This window comes from Gossypium arboreum, chromosome 6 (assembly GCF_025698485.1).
Source record: "Gossypium arboreum isolate Shixiya-1 chromosome 6, ASM2569848v2, whole genome shotgun sequence".
NCBI classification, from domain to species: Eukaryota; Viridiplantae; Streptophyta; class Magnoliopsida; order Malvales; family Malvaceae; genus Gossypium; species Gossypium arboreum.
This window is the reverse complement of record NC_069075.1, coordinates 6,004,215-6,018,602: the sequence shown is the minus strand read 5'-3', so window position 1 is coordinate 6,018,602 and position 14,388 is coordinate 6,004,215. Positions and strand designations below refer to the sequence as shown.

At 30.4% G+C, this 14,388-nt stretch overlaps 2 protein-coding genes and 1 non-coding gene across 9 annotated transcripts; 2 read left to right on the top strand and 1 right to left on the bottom strand.

Annotated features, from left to right (window-relative positions):
• Positions 1–230: 230 nt before the first annotated feature.
• TRNAE-UUC (transfer RNA glutamic acid (anticodon UUC)) lies at positions 231–302 on the bottom strand. The gene has a single exon. It is a non-coding gene; the product is annotated as a tRNA-Glu (tRNA).
• Positions 303–2,057: 1,755 nt separating this feature from the next.
• Positions 2,058–5,392, top strand: LOC108486719 (SUN domain-containing protein 2-like). Of its 2 annotated transcripts, none has more exons than XM_017790917.2 (2): positions 2,058–3,444; positions 4,848–5,392. In XM_017790917.2, the coding sequence occupies exons 1-2, from the start codon at positions 2,338–2,340 to the stop codon at positions 5,151–5,153; spliced, it is 1,413 nt and encodes a 470-aa protein (XP_017646406.1). In that variant the 5' UTR covers positions 2,058–2,337; the 3' UTR covers positions 5,154–5,392. The 2 variants fall into 2 exon arrangements, with proteins under 2 accessions (XP_017646406.1, XP_017646407.1); XM_017790918.2 differs by lacking the exon at positions 4,848–5,392 and adding an exon at positions 4,088–4,691 and having other exon boundaries at positions 2,083–3,444.
• A 2,950-nt stretch (positions 5,393–8,342) lies between these two features.
• LOC108485456 (type I inositol polyphosphate 5-phosphatase 10) lies at positions 8,343–13,321 on the top strand. Of its 6 annotated transcripts, none has more exons than XM_017789294.2 (10): positions 8,343–8,995; positions 9,318–9,410; positions 9,515–9,593; positions 10,696–10,777; positions 10,890–10,994; positions 11,208–11,718; positions 11,792–11,985; positions 12,131–12,239; positions 12,625–12,773; positions 12,946–13,321. In XM_017789294.2, the coding sequence occupies exons 2-10, from the start codon at positions 9,345–9,347 to the stop codon at positions 13,088–13,090; spliced, it is 1,440 nt and encodes a 479-aa protein (XP_017644783.1). In that variant the 5' UTR covers positions 8,343–8,995; positions 9,318–9,344; the 3' UTR covers positions 13,091–13,321. The 6 variants fall into 6 exon arrangements, with proteins under 6 accessions (XP_017644783.1, XP_017644782.1, XP_017644781.1 ...); XM_017789293.2 differs by having other exon boundaries at positions 8,343–9,177; XM_017789292.2 differs by having other exon boundaries at positions 8,803–9,075.
• Positions 13,322–14,388: the final 1,067 nt, after the last annotated feature.

Sequence of the window (14,388 nt, the reverse complement as noted above, 5' to 3'; positions counted from 1 at the left end):
AATGTCCTTTTAGTTATCTATTTAATTATTTGTCTCTTTTAACCCTTAAACTTACATTATTTTCAAATCACTTCAAAATTGGATAAAAAAACTGAAATGACTTTTTTTATAAACTTAAAGGATCTAATAAATCATTAATTAGAAACAAAATTTAAAAGCCCAATTACTGAAGAGGCGGTTCAAAATAATGCTATTATGGTAACCCAGTCACCAATTAAAAATCATTGCATTTCCATTGCCGGGAATTGAACCCGGGTCTCCTGGGTGAAAGCCAGATATCCTAACCACTGGACGACAATGGAATGTTTGATGAAGTTCTAAAAAACATCTATAAATAAGGGTCCGATTGCTTGGTGTAATTGGTTTTACAAGTTAACCCAATTTTCTCATGTTTCTTCGTAAAACGTTGATAAAAGTATTATAGAATTATATATTAAGAGTTAAATTATATTTGATCCTTCTACTAAAAAATTTGACAAATTAGTTTCTATACATTAAATCAAAGAGTAAACTGGTTATTCTTTTAAAATTTTCATGTATTTCTACTATTAAAAACGAGTCTTTATACATCACCATGAGGTACATGTGACATGCCACATGTCACTGTATGATTATTTTGTTAGCCACAGAAGTTTTTAACAAAGACAAATGTATCAAAATTTTAATAGAAATAATCAATTTGCTTTTTAATCTAACGTGCAATAACTAACTTGTCTATTTTTTTAGTAGATGAGGCAAAATTGCAACCAATCTTCATCTTTCATGTACTCTACAAAGTATGAATCAACTTATTTTCACCTATGATTGAAGTTATGAAATATGGAACAAACTAGTACGATTCAACCTCTTTTTTTTTTATGCTATACTAATGTGATGCTATTAATGTAGAAAATAATTTTTTTTTAGAACAACAAATGTCTTCTTAATCACATTCCGAAACCTTAAATGTCTCACATTAAAGAGTTTGTGAGCTATCTATGGTACTTGTATCTGACACTATTCTCTCAAATGGTATCATACCCCACTATATAGTGCAAAAAAACTTATAAAACTTATATAAACTTAATTTAAAGAAAGACTTATACTAGATTATTTATAACACGTAAATTAAGTTAAAATAATATAAAATTTATAATAAATAACCTCTAGAAAAAATAATTTTATAAATTTTCCAAAACTTTCATATCACTTTTATAAAAATATATAATTTTTTATAATCATTTTGGAAAGTTATTTTTATAAATAAATTATGATAAAAGAACCTATAACACTTTTTAAAAATAAATATATTATTTTTATAATATATAATATGAATACATAAATAAATTATGTACATGCTTGGCCATAACTTTTATAAATAAATAAATTATAATATTTCTATAATACAATCTTTTGGCCATAATTTTATAAAATCAACAAAAAATATTTACTTAAAAATAAAAATATACATATTATTACTTTAATAATAAAATTATAATTTAACATATTTTTTATTAATTTTATAAAACTTAAATAACCAATTTATTTTTTTGATGAATTACAATAATAGGGTAAAGCCCGGATAACAAATATGACTAGAGCAACTCAAATCTAAATCACACCTAAGACAGTAAACACTCTTTACTATCAAACCATCGTATGGGGTTAACAAATAACCAAAACTTTTGATTATAAACAATTTTTACTTCAACGTCTTTTAAAGATCATTTTCATTTATGATCTTACTAGTATCACTGCATTTGAGTTCAAACACTTATCAACCCATTGATTTTGTCGATCACTATTGCATTAATTATTGTCATATTCTCCAATTGATCTCTAAAATGATCTTTCATCTAATTTGGTATCGTTGTCTTTCAAATATGACTTGAAATTTCATTTTGGAAGAATAAATATTTTAGGTTAAATTTGTGCGGGATAATATATTTTAGTATATTCAAATTCATATTTTTACATTGATAATAATACTTATTACAATTAAATTAAGACATAATCTACAAAAATAACATAAATTTAACATTATTGTATATAGTTAGGACAAAAATTAGAAGAGATTTACTCCGGTGCAAACAGAACTAAGCGTAGACCGATGATAAGTAGAGATGTTATTAAAAAAGGATATTGAAACCCGGATATCAAACATGAACAGAATAATTTCAAAATCATTTGAAACCCAGAAGCATAAGAAGCGCTCAAAAAACATCTTCGGCGACCCCTTTTTACCCCAAAACCAAACCAACAAGTAGCGACTCTGAGTAATATATAATTGAATTTCCTTTATATTGTTTTGGGGGTTTTAAAATCGAACTTTGGGGTTGATTTGAATCGAAAACTGTAATGTCCGCATCTACCGTCTCGATCACCGCCAACCCAGCGGCGGTGACGCCTCGCCGGCGTTCCGTCGTCGCCGATAAGAGATCGAACATTGAAGCTTTGGTTGCTGATCCAAATGCTACTGGGGTTAACCTTGTGGAAGACAAAGCCGCCGCTGCTGCCGTTGGTACTGCCGGTTACAGAAGAGATCTGAGCCACGATTCGGGTCGTGCGGAGCCGTCAAAGGACTCGTTGCAAGGGAAAAGGGTTGTCGTGGGTCAAAATTCGAACGGCCCGCTGCGACGATCGCGGAAAGGAGCGGTTAACAAGGCCGAGAAACCTCGGTGGTCGACTGCGGTTAGCATTTTTGCTAAGAATTTAGCACTTTTGCTTGTTTTGGTTGGATTAGCTCAGATTATTAGGAGATTGGCTTTGAAATCTGGGGATGTTAGTAGCGTTGGGACACATACGGGATTAACTGAATTTGAGGGTAGGGTTGCTGAGGTTGAGAGTTTTTTGAAGACCACGGCTAAGATGATTCAGGTTCAGGTAGAGGTTGTTGATAGGAAAATTGAAAACGAAATTGGTGGGTTAAGGAAGGAATTGAATGAGAGAATTGTGGATCAAACTGTGGTATTGGAGAATTCATTGAAAAAATTGGAAGAAAAGAATGAGGAATTAGATAAGTCCTTGAGTGAATTGAAGAGTGCGAATTTGTTGACAAAGGAAGAGTTTGGAAGGATGTACGAACAAATGTTAAAAGAGAAGGGTCAAAATGGTGAGTCTGAGAATGCAGTGAGTTTAAGCGATCTAGGAGCCTATGCGAGAGAGATTGTGAAGAATGAGATTGAGAAGCATGCCTCGGATGGGCTCGGCAGGGTTGATTATGCTCTCTCTTCAGGTGGGGGAAAGGTTGTTCGGCATTCAGAGCCCTTTCTTGCTGGAAAGGGAATCAATTGGTTTCTGAAAACTAGCCGAAATGGAGTTCATCAGGATGCAGACAAGATGTTGAAGCCAAGTTTTGGAGAGCCAGGGCAGTGCTTTCCATTGAAAGGAAGCAATGGGTTTGTTCAGATTAAGCTGCGCACCGCTATTATCCCTGAGGCTATTACTTTGGAACATGTTGCCAAGGTATTATTGTCATTATGCTTACATTGTTCTAAAGTTTCTTTATATTTGTCTTTGTTTTATGATGCAACGTGTAACTGTAATGCATTTCTTTTGATGAGTCTGAAGCTCTAACATAAGATCCATAGGATGGGAATATTCAAACTTGAGCTTATTTAGAAATTAAAGGAAAAAAAAAAAACATGTACAAAGATTGTACCAGGTAACAACATATATCTGGATATATATGGATTTTGAATAAGGATTGGTAAATATAACACCATCCTTCCCTGCATCCTACCTCAAATAGGTAAATATTTTTGTCTTATTTTTTACAGTTATATGTAAATAACGAGGTTTTAATAGCGTTTCCTTTCCTTCAAAAGTGGTTCCATGCAAAGAGATATTGGTTAACAATACAAATGCTGAGGATTGTTTGAATAGCGTGTGCTGATGAGGACATTGTATATATATGTAATTACTTTTAGCAGAGGCATAGTGGCATACTTGTGCAAGTGGTGAGTGAAGATATAGATTTTCCTGGCGCTGCTTGATTTGCATCTAAAGAGTACAATAGCTATTTGTATTTGTAGAAAAATAATTGATTGCTAGGAGTAGACATTTGATTGGTTGTCAATTTTTGTTTCTTATATTTAGTTTCCCGCAGGCGATTTTCAACTTAAGATATTAGGTATCTGTTGCTTGAAGAACAGAAAGGACCCTTTGGTAGATGGCTGAAAAATGCGAAAAGGGGTTTCGTTTTGGCCTTCCATTTTAACTTACAACATCTTGAAGTGCCATTATTTGTTGTTAATCTGTCTTGTTTTGCCTATCTTGACTAAACCAACCAGTGATGGATTGCCAAAGTTGAAATTTACCATTGTCACTTGATTAATGAATAAAAGAATCATTCTTGGTTGAGCTTCCCACCTTTCATTTATGATGTCAGAATTAGGATAGCTCACCGCTGTTTGTATGAATATACATGCCTTTGTTTCTTGCAGCCTTGCCCTTTTCATAATTTTAAGATAATAGCAAAAGAATTTAATATTATGGAAAATGTTGAAACACCAGGCAGAACAAGCTAATATAACAATGGCAATTTACTGAAAAATAACCAAGTATATAGCTAGAAATAATGTGGAAAAATAAGAGCACAAGGATTTATGTGTTTTGGCTTTAAGCGTAATTTGGTAGGGGCAATGAGAAATTTTTACTATGATTGTAGCAAGATGAAAAAAAAAAAAAAATAGTTTTGTGCCCAAAACTCTTTGGAATTCAGTCAAGCTGGTGCACTCAAGATAGACCTACGCAAATTGACAATTTCGTATAATTTTCATTTGAAATCGTTGGAGTGCTCTTTCTGTTTTCATTCTCTATCAACTTTGTCACAAGTGCTTATTGTGTCGTGCATGTACCATGTCCAGAGTGTTGCATACGATAGATCCAGTGCACCCAAGGATTGCCGCGTCTCTGGCTGGCTGCAAGGCCGTGATCTTGATGTCACTGTTGATGCCGACAAGATGTTTCTTTTGGTAGAATTCACGTATGACCTTGAGAAGAGTAATGCTCAGACCTTTGATGTATTGGATACAGCAGGTATCGGAATTGTTGACACAGTTAGACTGGATTTTTCTTCCAACCATGGAAGTGCTTCACATACCTGCATTTACCGTTTGAGGGTGCATGGTCACGAGCCCGATTCTGTATTAATGGTGAAAACGGAGTTGTGATCTATACTGTATTTGCTATCTGCATTCTTCTCGGTACTTGTCGATTTTGTCTATTATATATTGACTCAGATCATTCTACTAACTAGATACAGATTCCTTATCCTGTTAGAATTCCGTCTGTGTAGCAAATGAGTGTGAATCTACTTTTATGTTTCCACTTTCCAGTTAGGTTCTACTTGAATTAAGAACAATGATTTTGATATATATATATATACATACATATATATATGAACCAGAAATAGATGAATTTTGTCTCCTGGTAGGAAAATTTTCATAGAATTTTGTTTCCTACGTGTTAACCGGAAAATTCGGAATGGTATGTAGTAGATTTGATAGCTTGTGTATTCATGTCATGCTTGTGTTATTTCTGTGTCAAAATCATGTTTAAGGTGTTATTTAGTCATATGAATTCTGACATCTATATCTATACTATATGTCTATCCATCTATATTATACTATTATTTAAGCTTGTGATTGAGTTTGATGCTACAAGTTAATTAGACACCAACTCACTTAGGAAAATTACAAAATTGTCTTTTGTACCTAGAATAAATTATATTTAATCTTTTTATTTTTGAAAAAAAATTACACATTATTAGATTTGAACCCATGCCATTTAAATCATATAAAATATTAATTTCACTACTAAATCAAAGTTTTATTGTAATATACCATTTACATTTTAATTGTATTATACATGTTTTATCACTTTCATCGGTTGTATCTATATTTTTACTTTTATAAAATTATTTAAGCCCGATTGAGTTGGTGTTGGTGTGAATCAATTAAATATAAACTCGGTTAAGGAAATTACTAAAATATTTGTTTGTAATTAAAATAAATTTTTATTATTTGAGGGTATTTTAATATTTTATTTAAAAAATTACACATGATTGGATTTGAACTAAAATTTTACCACTAAATCAAATTTACATATGGTGTTCTAAATATGTGATTTTCACACACATATGCATGTGATAAAATTTAGTTAAATTTCGAGATATTGAGTTGGTGTCAACTGTAATAGAATCATAACTCAATTGTTAAATTACCAAAACTCTTATTTTAACATATTAATAAATATTAATTTAAAAATATTTTTATTTATTCATAAAAATCTAGAAAAATAATGCTTGCTCTCAAATTTTTATTTCAACCAAAATAATATTATTATATATATTTCTTCTATTTGCTTCTGTAATATCATATTTAGTTTGTTCTTTTCCATGTCTAGTACTTTTGGCGGATAAAAATTACAATGCATAATTTATTAATTTAGTTTATTTATTAATTCAAAGATAAAGTAGTGATTTATGAACTTTTTTTTGGTACATGTGTTTTATGAACTGTAATGAGCAAAAAAAGGAGGAAAAAAGGCTGTTCCTGCTGGATGATTCCTTTGGTGGTTGGAGAGGGGACAAAGGTTTCTTCAATGATTTGAATGTTGCCATGAAATACTATGATACTATTTATAATATGAAATACATTGTTGGATGGATTATGATCACCACTATCTATAATTATCAATTTATATAGCTTATCAAATCGAATAATATGTCGAATTTTAGTTAAATCTCAATCAGTCGAGTCAGATTTTTTTAATTATGACGTTCAAAACTTTTATCTATTGGATTAATGATTTTATATAACCTTTTAAATTTAATTTTTTTGAGCAATCTCATTATATGTTCTGGTCATATTTTTATTTTTTTTGACACTAGACTTAAAATTATCTATATTCTTTTTTGAACCCATAAATAGAATGATAATACACTTCAGCGCACTCGAACTCACATTCTCTTGCATTGATAACAATATCCATATCAATCGAGTTAACACTCAATCGACTTAAATTTTTTAAATTTTTATCTTTTTAACCAAAACCCATGCTTATTTGATTGTTTTATGTAGCTAATTTGGTTTCTAAATACTAAAATCAGTTTAATAGACCGGTTTTTGGGAATCCGGTTTGATGATCAAAATTAATGGTTTAGACCGGTGGGGGACCATTGATCATGAAGCGTAGATCTAGGGGAGTCAATGCTTTAAAGGGTAGGCAATGCCTTTGACCGCCCCGAGCGGCCTTTGACCCCATTTTTATGGGTTTATTAATATGGTCGGATTAAGTAAAAATAAAAATTATAAATACTTTACTAATTATGAGAATTAAATATTTATTATATTAATTTCATATAATTTATTATATATTGCAAGCTTTAGATTTTTATTTGAATAGTTTATTTAACTAGCATGTGGATAATTATTATTTTTAATAATTTTAAATAAATAAAATTTAAAATCTTAAGTAAAATTTGAAAAATTTCCTAATTTTTAAGTAAGAAAATAAAAATTATAAAATCAAGATAAATAATATTATCACAAATATAAATATTATTTATCTTAATATTTAAATTTGTTATCATTAAATTTTAAAAAATTCTCGTTATAATCTAATTTAAATTTTATTTAAAATTTGTTAGTATTAAATTAAAAAAATTGTATTTTTAATTAATAAAAATCCACTGCATATTTTAATATTTAGGTTTATGGGTATCAATTATATTTATATTTATTTTGTTTACTTAAAATTTTTTTGATTTTGATTCTAAATTATTTTTTTATCTTAATTTATCTAAAAATAAAATAAACTTTATTGATAAAAACATGACAAATGATAAATTATTATCAAGAATAAATTTTAAAAGTAAAATAGATCAAAATTAAAGTTGAACTCCGTGTGTCGACCTGGGGCTTAAGTTTGAGTCGTATTAGTCACATTATTATTAAGGTTTTACCCCGTAATCCTTCACTTCTATATATTAGGATATGTTATATTTGTATTTTTATTTATCTCTTTTTTAACTATTCGGTTTTTTTTAGTTTTGGTAGCATCATATATCTCATCAAGTGGTTTAAATTTAAAATCTTTCAATATAATAATAATATGACAAATAGATCTTTTTATTAGATAACTCCGTCCTCGAGCTCGAGGTTGTAATTCACAAAAAAATCAGAATTAAAATTTAAGTAATAAAATAAGATAAAACTTAAAATAACAAAATGAAAAAAAATAGTGATAATATTTTTATATAAAATTTATAAAAATAATTAAAAAATAAGTTGGACCAATCTCAGATCATACACGCTTTAACTACTTCCAAATCCAAAGGAATAAAAGAATTTTCTTGAACTCTTCATTCAAAAAGATCACACACAAACAAAGAAAAGAACCTAATTTATTTTATTTTCCAAGAAAAAAATACTTAAAAGCCAAGAAAAATCTAACAAAGCATCTTTTTTAACTCTTTACCCATAAAAAATGATGGAGGGGACTTTTGAGATTCGATCCCCACGCTTGACCGTTTCGTTTTGAGGAGTTTCTTTTCTTTGGGGCGTTTCATTTTATTTTCCCGAGAAAATCTATCTCCTAAAATCCGACCAACCAAGCAATAACCAAAAAAAAACCCACTCTTATATTTTTATTAATATTAATACTAATATGGGTTCTGAATATTGTCTTTGAACTATTGGGTTTTTTCTTTTCCATTTTATTTTCTCGAGAAAATCTCTCTCAAAATCCGACTAAACAAACAACAGCCAACCCCCACCCCCCAAAAAAAAAAAAAAAGCCAATGTTTATATTTTATTTAACATTCATAGAAACAAAGCAAATTTGGGTTCTTGTCTTTGAACAATAAATCTAAAGGCAGACATCTTTTTGGGAAACTCCAATACTTTTGTATTTTTGTTATTGTTTTATTTTAACCCCAATTGGTCATTGGGTTTCAATTCAACCACACACTTAAAAAGAAAATCACCCCAATATTCTTACATTTTTTCAGGTTTTCTTCTTTCTTTTTCTTTTGACCCTTTTTGTCTCCTTCAACTCCTTCTTTTGACTAAGTTTTTCTCATATTGGGAGGTATCAAATATATATAGACAATTATTTTATTTATATATATATGTTTGCTTCAGTTGACTTCTTCCTTCCTTCTATGAAAACTGATTGATTTCTAAATAGAAAGTATGGGTATTTTCTTTCTTTTTTTTTTCTTCTCTAATGAGAAAAAAAAATCACAAATTTACTGTTAAATTCATGTTTTGAATCATAATTTTCTTTTGTTGTTTATTTAATTTAATTTTTTATTTATTCATTTATTGCAGGTAATTTTAAGGTGTTTTAATTTGGTGATGATTGGGGTTGGATTTTCTGGCATTACACTAATGAATCAAGACAGAACAAACCAGCAGGCTTCAGTAAATTCTCCCCACTTTACTTATTTTCTTTTTATTTTTAAGTTTTAATTAATTTTATTTGTTAAATATTTTTCAATTTATTTTGGGTTAATTTTTTTTTCCAGTCTTTGATTGGTAAAATATTGAGTGTGAAGGGAAGAAATCAAAGTAATAAAGAGATTGAAGTGAGATTTGGTTCTTCAGGTGAGTGCTTATAGTATCAAATGAATTTACCAATTATCATAATTTTCTTCACTTTGAAGATATTTTAGCATTTGCCAAAAAAAAAATTAGAAAAAAGGTGATAGGAAAAGAAAATGTTCTTATCATATTTTTAATTATTTGATTCAAGAAGAAAAGTTGTTCTTCATGAAAGAAATTCAATTATTTTGAGTATTTGTCAAAGATGCTATTCTATTCTCCTTTTTTAAATGGAAAGTAAATAGCATCCATTTATTTTTGCTTTTTGGGGTACAAAAATATGTTGAGATTTGGGAATAGGATAAATCGGATAGTGCGATTCGAAACCCGGATTTATCCGATGCCACGATTTAAGGATGACTGCATGAACGAACCGAGTTATGTTCCGGTTCTGGATTTATTATCCAAAGCACCTTTTTTATCTTTATTTGTATTACTTGCTTTTTTGTTTTGCTTATTGAAGTGAAAAGCAAAAGGTGTTTATGGATAGATTTGTAAAGTTGCTTTTTTTTTGGTACAAAAGAGTTTCGGGTTGGGGAAATTGGGAAAGAGGGGTTGTAGATTTCGAGATTCGAAATTTGCGGGTACTTCTTAAAGATGGCTACATGAACCAACTAGATTTAAGTCCCGGAATTTCTAAGTTTCATCTTTTTCTATCTTTCATTTAGATGATAAGGTTGATACTTATGGTGATGATGAAAGCATGTATACGTATCTATGGTGATACAACATGGATAAATACATATATATATATATAATTTCAGACAATTACCACGAAAAAAGGCAAGAAAATGGCAATTCGTTTGAGAATATATTCTTGTTTTGGAACTTTTATCCATGGAAGCTTAGCATTCACCACCACTTTTGTTGATGTTTCCTTTCTCTTTTTTTTTTTTTTCTTTTTATATAGTCTTAGTTCTTAGTTTTGAATTGAGTACTGGTAGGAAAATCGAGTGTTTGATTTCTAGCAACGAATGTTTCGTCGAAAAAGAAAGTTCTTGTTCTTTATACGGTTATAAATTGCAACAAATTCTCTAAATTTTGGTTCTTTATTTTTTTATTATCTTGCTTCGTAATTGATTGTTGATTTTGTTCGTTTTTGCAGAAGAACAATATGATTTGCCACTTCAACCTTTGCTTTCGAGAGAAAAAAGCACGAAAGCTGCTAGTGAGAATATATCTTTCCGGTAGTGTCCTTAGATGGGTTTTTTTTTTAATAATTATCTTGGTCTTTTTTGAAAAGCAGGTTTGCTTATTTGATAAACCAGGCTCTTATCAATGTTTCATTTGGTTTGTTAGTGTCTTCGTTGCGACATGGAATGTAGGAGGTAAATCTCCAGATAGCAAACTCAACCTCGATGATATTCTTCAAGTTCGTGAAGAATCAGACATATATGTGTTAGGGTAATTTTCGCAATCTCTCTCAGATTTTGCCTTGAGATTCTTGGATTAACATTTAGTTTGTGCTAAAGCAAGTATAAGCTGGTTGAGTTAACCTGAAAAAAATTCCATCTTGAAGGGTTTTGTTATACGATTTTCACCAATATTCTGGTTGGATATGTTTTTATCATGCAAAGGGAATTGTTTATATTGAATTTTTTCTTTTGGGTTTATTAGTTTTCAGGAAATCGTTCCATTGAATGCCGGAAATGTGCTTGTGATCGAAGACAACGAGCCTGCGGTGAAATGGCTCACCTTAATAAACCGGTCACTAAACAAGGCGAATTTTGTTCCTTTAAGAGGACCCAGATCCATTGGCTCACCCGGGGGTTCACTGGTTTTCCCAAAAACTTCACTTAGAAAGGCCAGCAAAGCTTTGAGGACAGAGAATAAACAGAAGCTAAAGAGCTGCAACTGTCCTATAGGTTTGGAAAGGAAGAATAGCAAAGAATTCTGTTTCCGGTGCCCTCAATCGCAAACGAATGAAAATGATATTTCATCCGAAGATGATGAAGACGGACCTAACGGTCCTTCTAGTGCAAACTCGATTAAGTATAGCCTTGTAGCAAGCAAGCAAATGGTCGGAATTTTTCTCACGGTATGGATGAGGAAAGAGCTTGTACAATATGTAAGCCACCTACGGATATCCTGCGTAGGTCGCGGTATTCTCGGGTGCCTTGGCAACAAAGTAAGTTGAGAACTGAACCATGCATTGTTTATTTCCGTCGGATATATATTGAAATAAAGATTTATGAATGCAGGGCTGTATATCAGTGAGCATGCTTTTCCACAAGACAACCTTATGTTTCTTGTGCAGTCATTTGGCATCTGGAGAAAAAGAAGGCGATGAACTTCGGAGAAATTCGGATGTCATAGAGATACTTCGGAACACGCAGTTTCCGAGGATCTGCAAAACATCGAACAGTAGGGTGCCGGAAAAAATTCTGGATCATGAGTATGCATCTATGAAACTATGAACCATATTTTAAAATTGTCAAATCTGTTGCAGTTTTTGACGTTTACAATCCCGTAGTATTCAATGTTTTTCTTCAGAAAATTTCGTATTATTTTACTTATTTCCATCGGAAATTTTTTTGCAGTCGGGTCATATGGCTAGGGGATTTGAACTACAGGATAGCTTTAAGCTACTCTGATACCGGAAAGCTTCTAAAAGAGAAAGCCTGGGATACATTGTATAACAATGATCAGGTAATTTCGTATACTATATTAAAAAAGAAAAGACCTGAACATGGAAATTTTCGAGAAGTATTGTAAGCGTTTGTGTTGGATACGTACTCATATCCGATGCTTCCTTTGTTACTCAGACTGAGTAAGCAGAAATGAAGAGCCAGAGCACACAGATTTCAACTGTTGCAGGATTTTCTATATTACATCGATTTATGTTGCTCCGATTCTTTATATTTCTCTTTTAAGTACTGCATTTGGCACTTAATGTCTGACACATATATGCATGAAAGCTTCAAAAAATGCATACTTTTTTCGGACATATATCCATATTCAACTCTCTCAGAGTAATCATAGACTACATGGATTGGTTCTAATACAAGAACTATTTGTGCATCTGGACGCACAGCTAAAGATCGAAAGAGAGGCAGGGCGAGTATTCAAGGGATGGAAAGAAGGAAAAATATACTTTGCACCAACTTACAAATACTCTCTTAACTCGGACATCTATGCCGGTGAGACTGTTGAAACTAAAAGCAAAAGGAGAACTCCAGCTTGGTATGTATTTGTAAATTTTCAGGTTAAAAAACCCGGATCGGATTGGAGTTTAAACTGGTCAGATTTTAGGTGTTCGGTTTAATTGATCAGATTGGTCAGTTTAAGAATAATTTGAATGTATCCCATATAAGAACGAACTCTTTTATTGATTCTAACGGTTTTGGGTTTTCAGGTGTGACAGAATACTATGGCGTGGAAGTGAAATATATCAGCTTTCGTATGAACGGAAAGAGTCGAGGTTTTCCGATCATCGGCCAGTATGTGCGACATTTTGGGTGAGCGTTGAAGCAATGGAGGATGGATCAAAGAGAAGATGACCTTTTGTTAAATAGACAGGAAGAAGAAATCATTTTCCAAGAAGAAAAAAAAAATCATAAAATCTGGTTATTCTCTACAATTATTCCATGTTTAGGCATACAGCAAATGTAAATTAATTCACTTTGAAAATTTTAAAATAATTATTCTACTAAGATCATAAAAACGTATTATTTGTTCTACATTGGAGAAATTTTACTCAAATTCAATTATTAGAAAAAAAAATTGATAAATTTTCCTTCTTTTCCCTCGAAAACTTTATCTAAATTAGAAACATTTAATAGTCATTTATGTTTGTATCAGGTTACATTTATATTTGAAATGTTAACAGATTTTAATAGCAAAGTGATCAATTTATAAGTGGTTAAAATGTAACTTGATACAAATAAAAGTGACTATGTTGACAATTTATCCCATTCATAAACTTTAGCCAAAACTTTTCATTTATATATTCTCAATAAAATAATATAGTTTCAAACAAACTAAAAAGACCAAGATTTTTCAGGTACAAGGAAAATAATCAAGCCATGAATGACTTATATTTATATATTTTCAATAAAATAATATACTTTTCATGTACAAAAAATAATCAAGCCATGAATGATTATATTTCTTCATAGTTTTTTCATGTTTGAGCCATGAAAATTATACCTGTTGATAGTAATATAAATTGTATTTTTAATATATTTTTTGATTAATTATCAAATAAAATACTATTAAATTTAGATTTTCTTATCATGAATGAAGTTAATCTGCGAATTCAAACTTTTAAAAATGAGTAAATTGAAACAAAAAGCAAAGAGAAGGGCTTGGTTGAAAGATTGAAGATTCAAAGATGACTGAATAAAATTGAAGGGTTAAAAGATTTTTTAAAATGTGGTTAGATAAATATTAAAGGATTTTGTTATTTTTACAATTCTGTAATTAATTTAAATTTAATTTTTAAATTTAGAATTATTTGGTAATGATATTTAGAATTATTTAGTGATAATATTTAGGACTATTTAGTGATAATATTTAGGAAAAATCTAACAAATTTTAATACTAAAATCTATATAAATACCCAATAACTACAGCCAATTGAACACACACTCTCCGTTTGACATTTAATAAAATCTTTATTTTTTCCTTACATGCGTCAGTGCTGTATTCTGACATTTCAATTTTTTTCTTTTACTTTCAACCTTTTAGTTTAATTTCCTTCTAAGGCCATTCACCTTTTCATCCCCTAGAATTCTATAAATCTATTTTTAAACTAAACCCTTTTTAGCTTTAACCCAGAAATTGTTCCAATAAAACA

What these genes read in the sequence shown, in the direction of transcription:
- LOC108486719 (XM_017790917.2), top strand. Translation starts at nt 2,338, where the DNA reads ATGTCCGCATCTACCGTCTCGATCACCGCCAACCCAGCGGCGGTGACG. An exon ending in CTTTGGAACATGTTGCCAAG is followed by an intron (nt 3,445 to 4,847) that starts GTATTATTGTCA and finishes TACCATGTCCAG; the next exon opens with AGTGTTGCATACGATAGATC.
- LOC108485456 (XM_017789294.2), top strand. Translation starts at nt 9,345, where the DNA reads ATGATTGGGGTTGGATTTTCTGGCATTACACTAATGAATCAAGACAGA. An exon ending in AGTGAGAATATATCTTTCCG is followed by an intron (nt 10,778 to 10,889) that starts GTAGTGTCCTTA and finishes TTGGTTTGTTAG; the next exon opens with TGTCTTCGTTGCGACATGGA. An exon ending in CATTGTATAACAATGATCAG is followed by an intron (nt 12,240 to 12,624) that starts GTAATTTCGTAT and finishes CTGGACGCACAG; the next exon opens with CTAAAGATCGAAAGAGAGGC.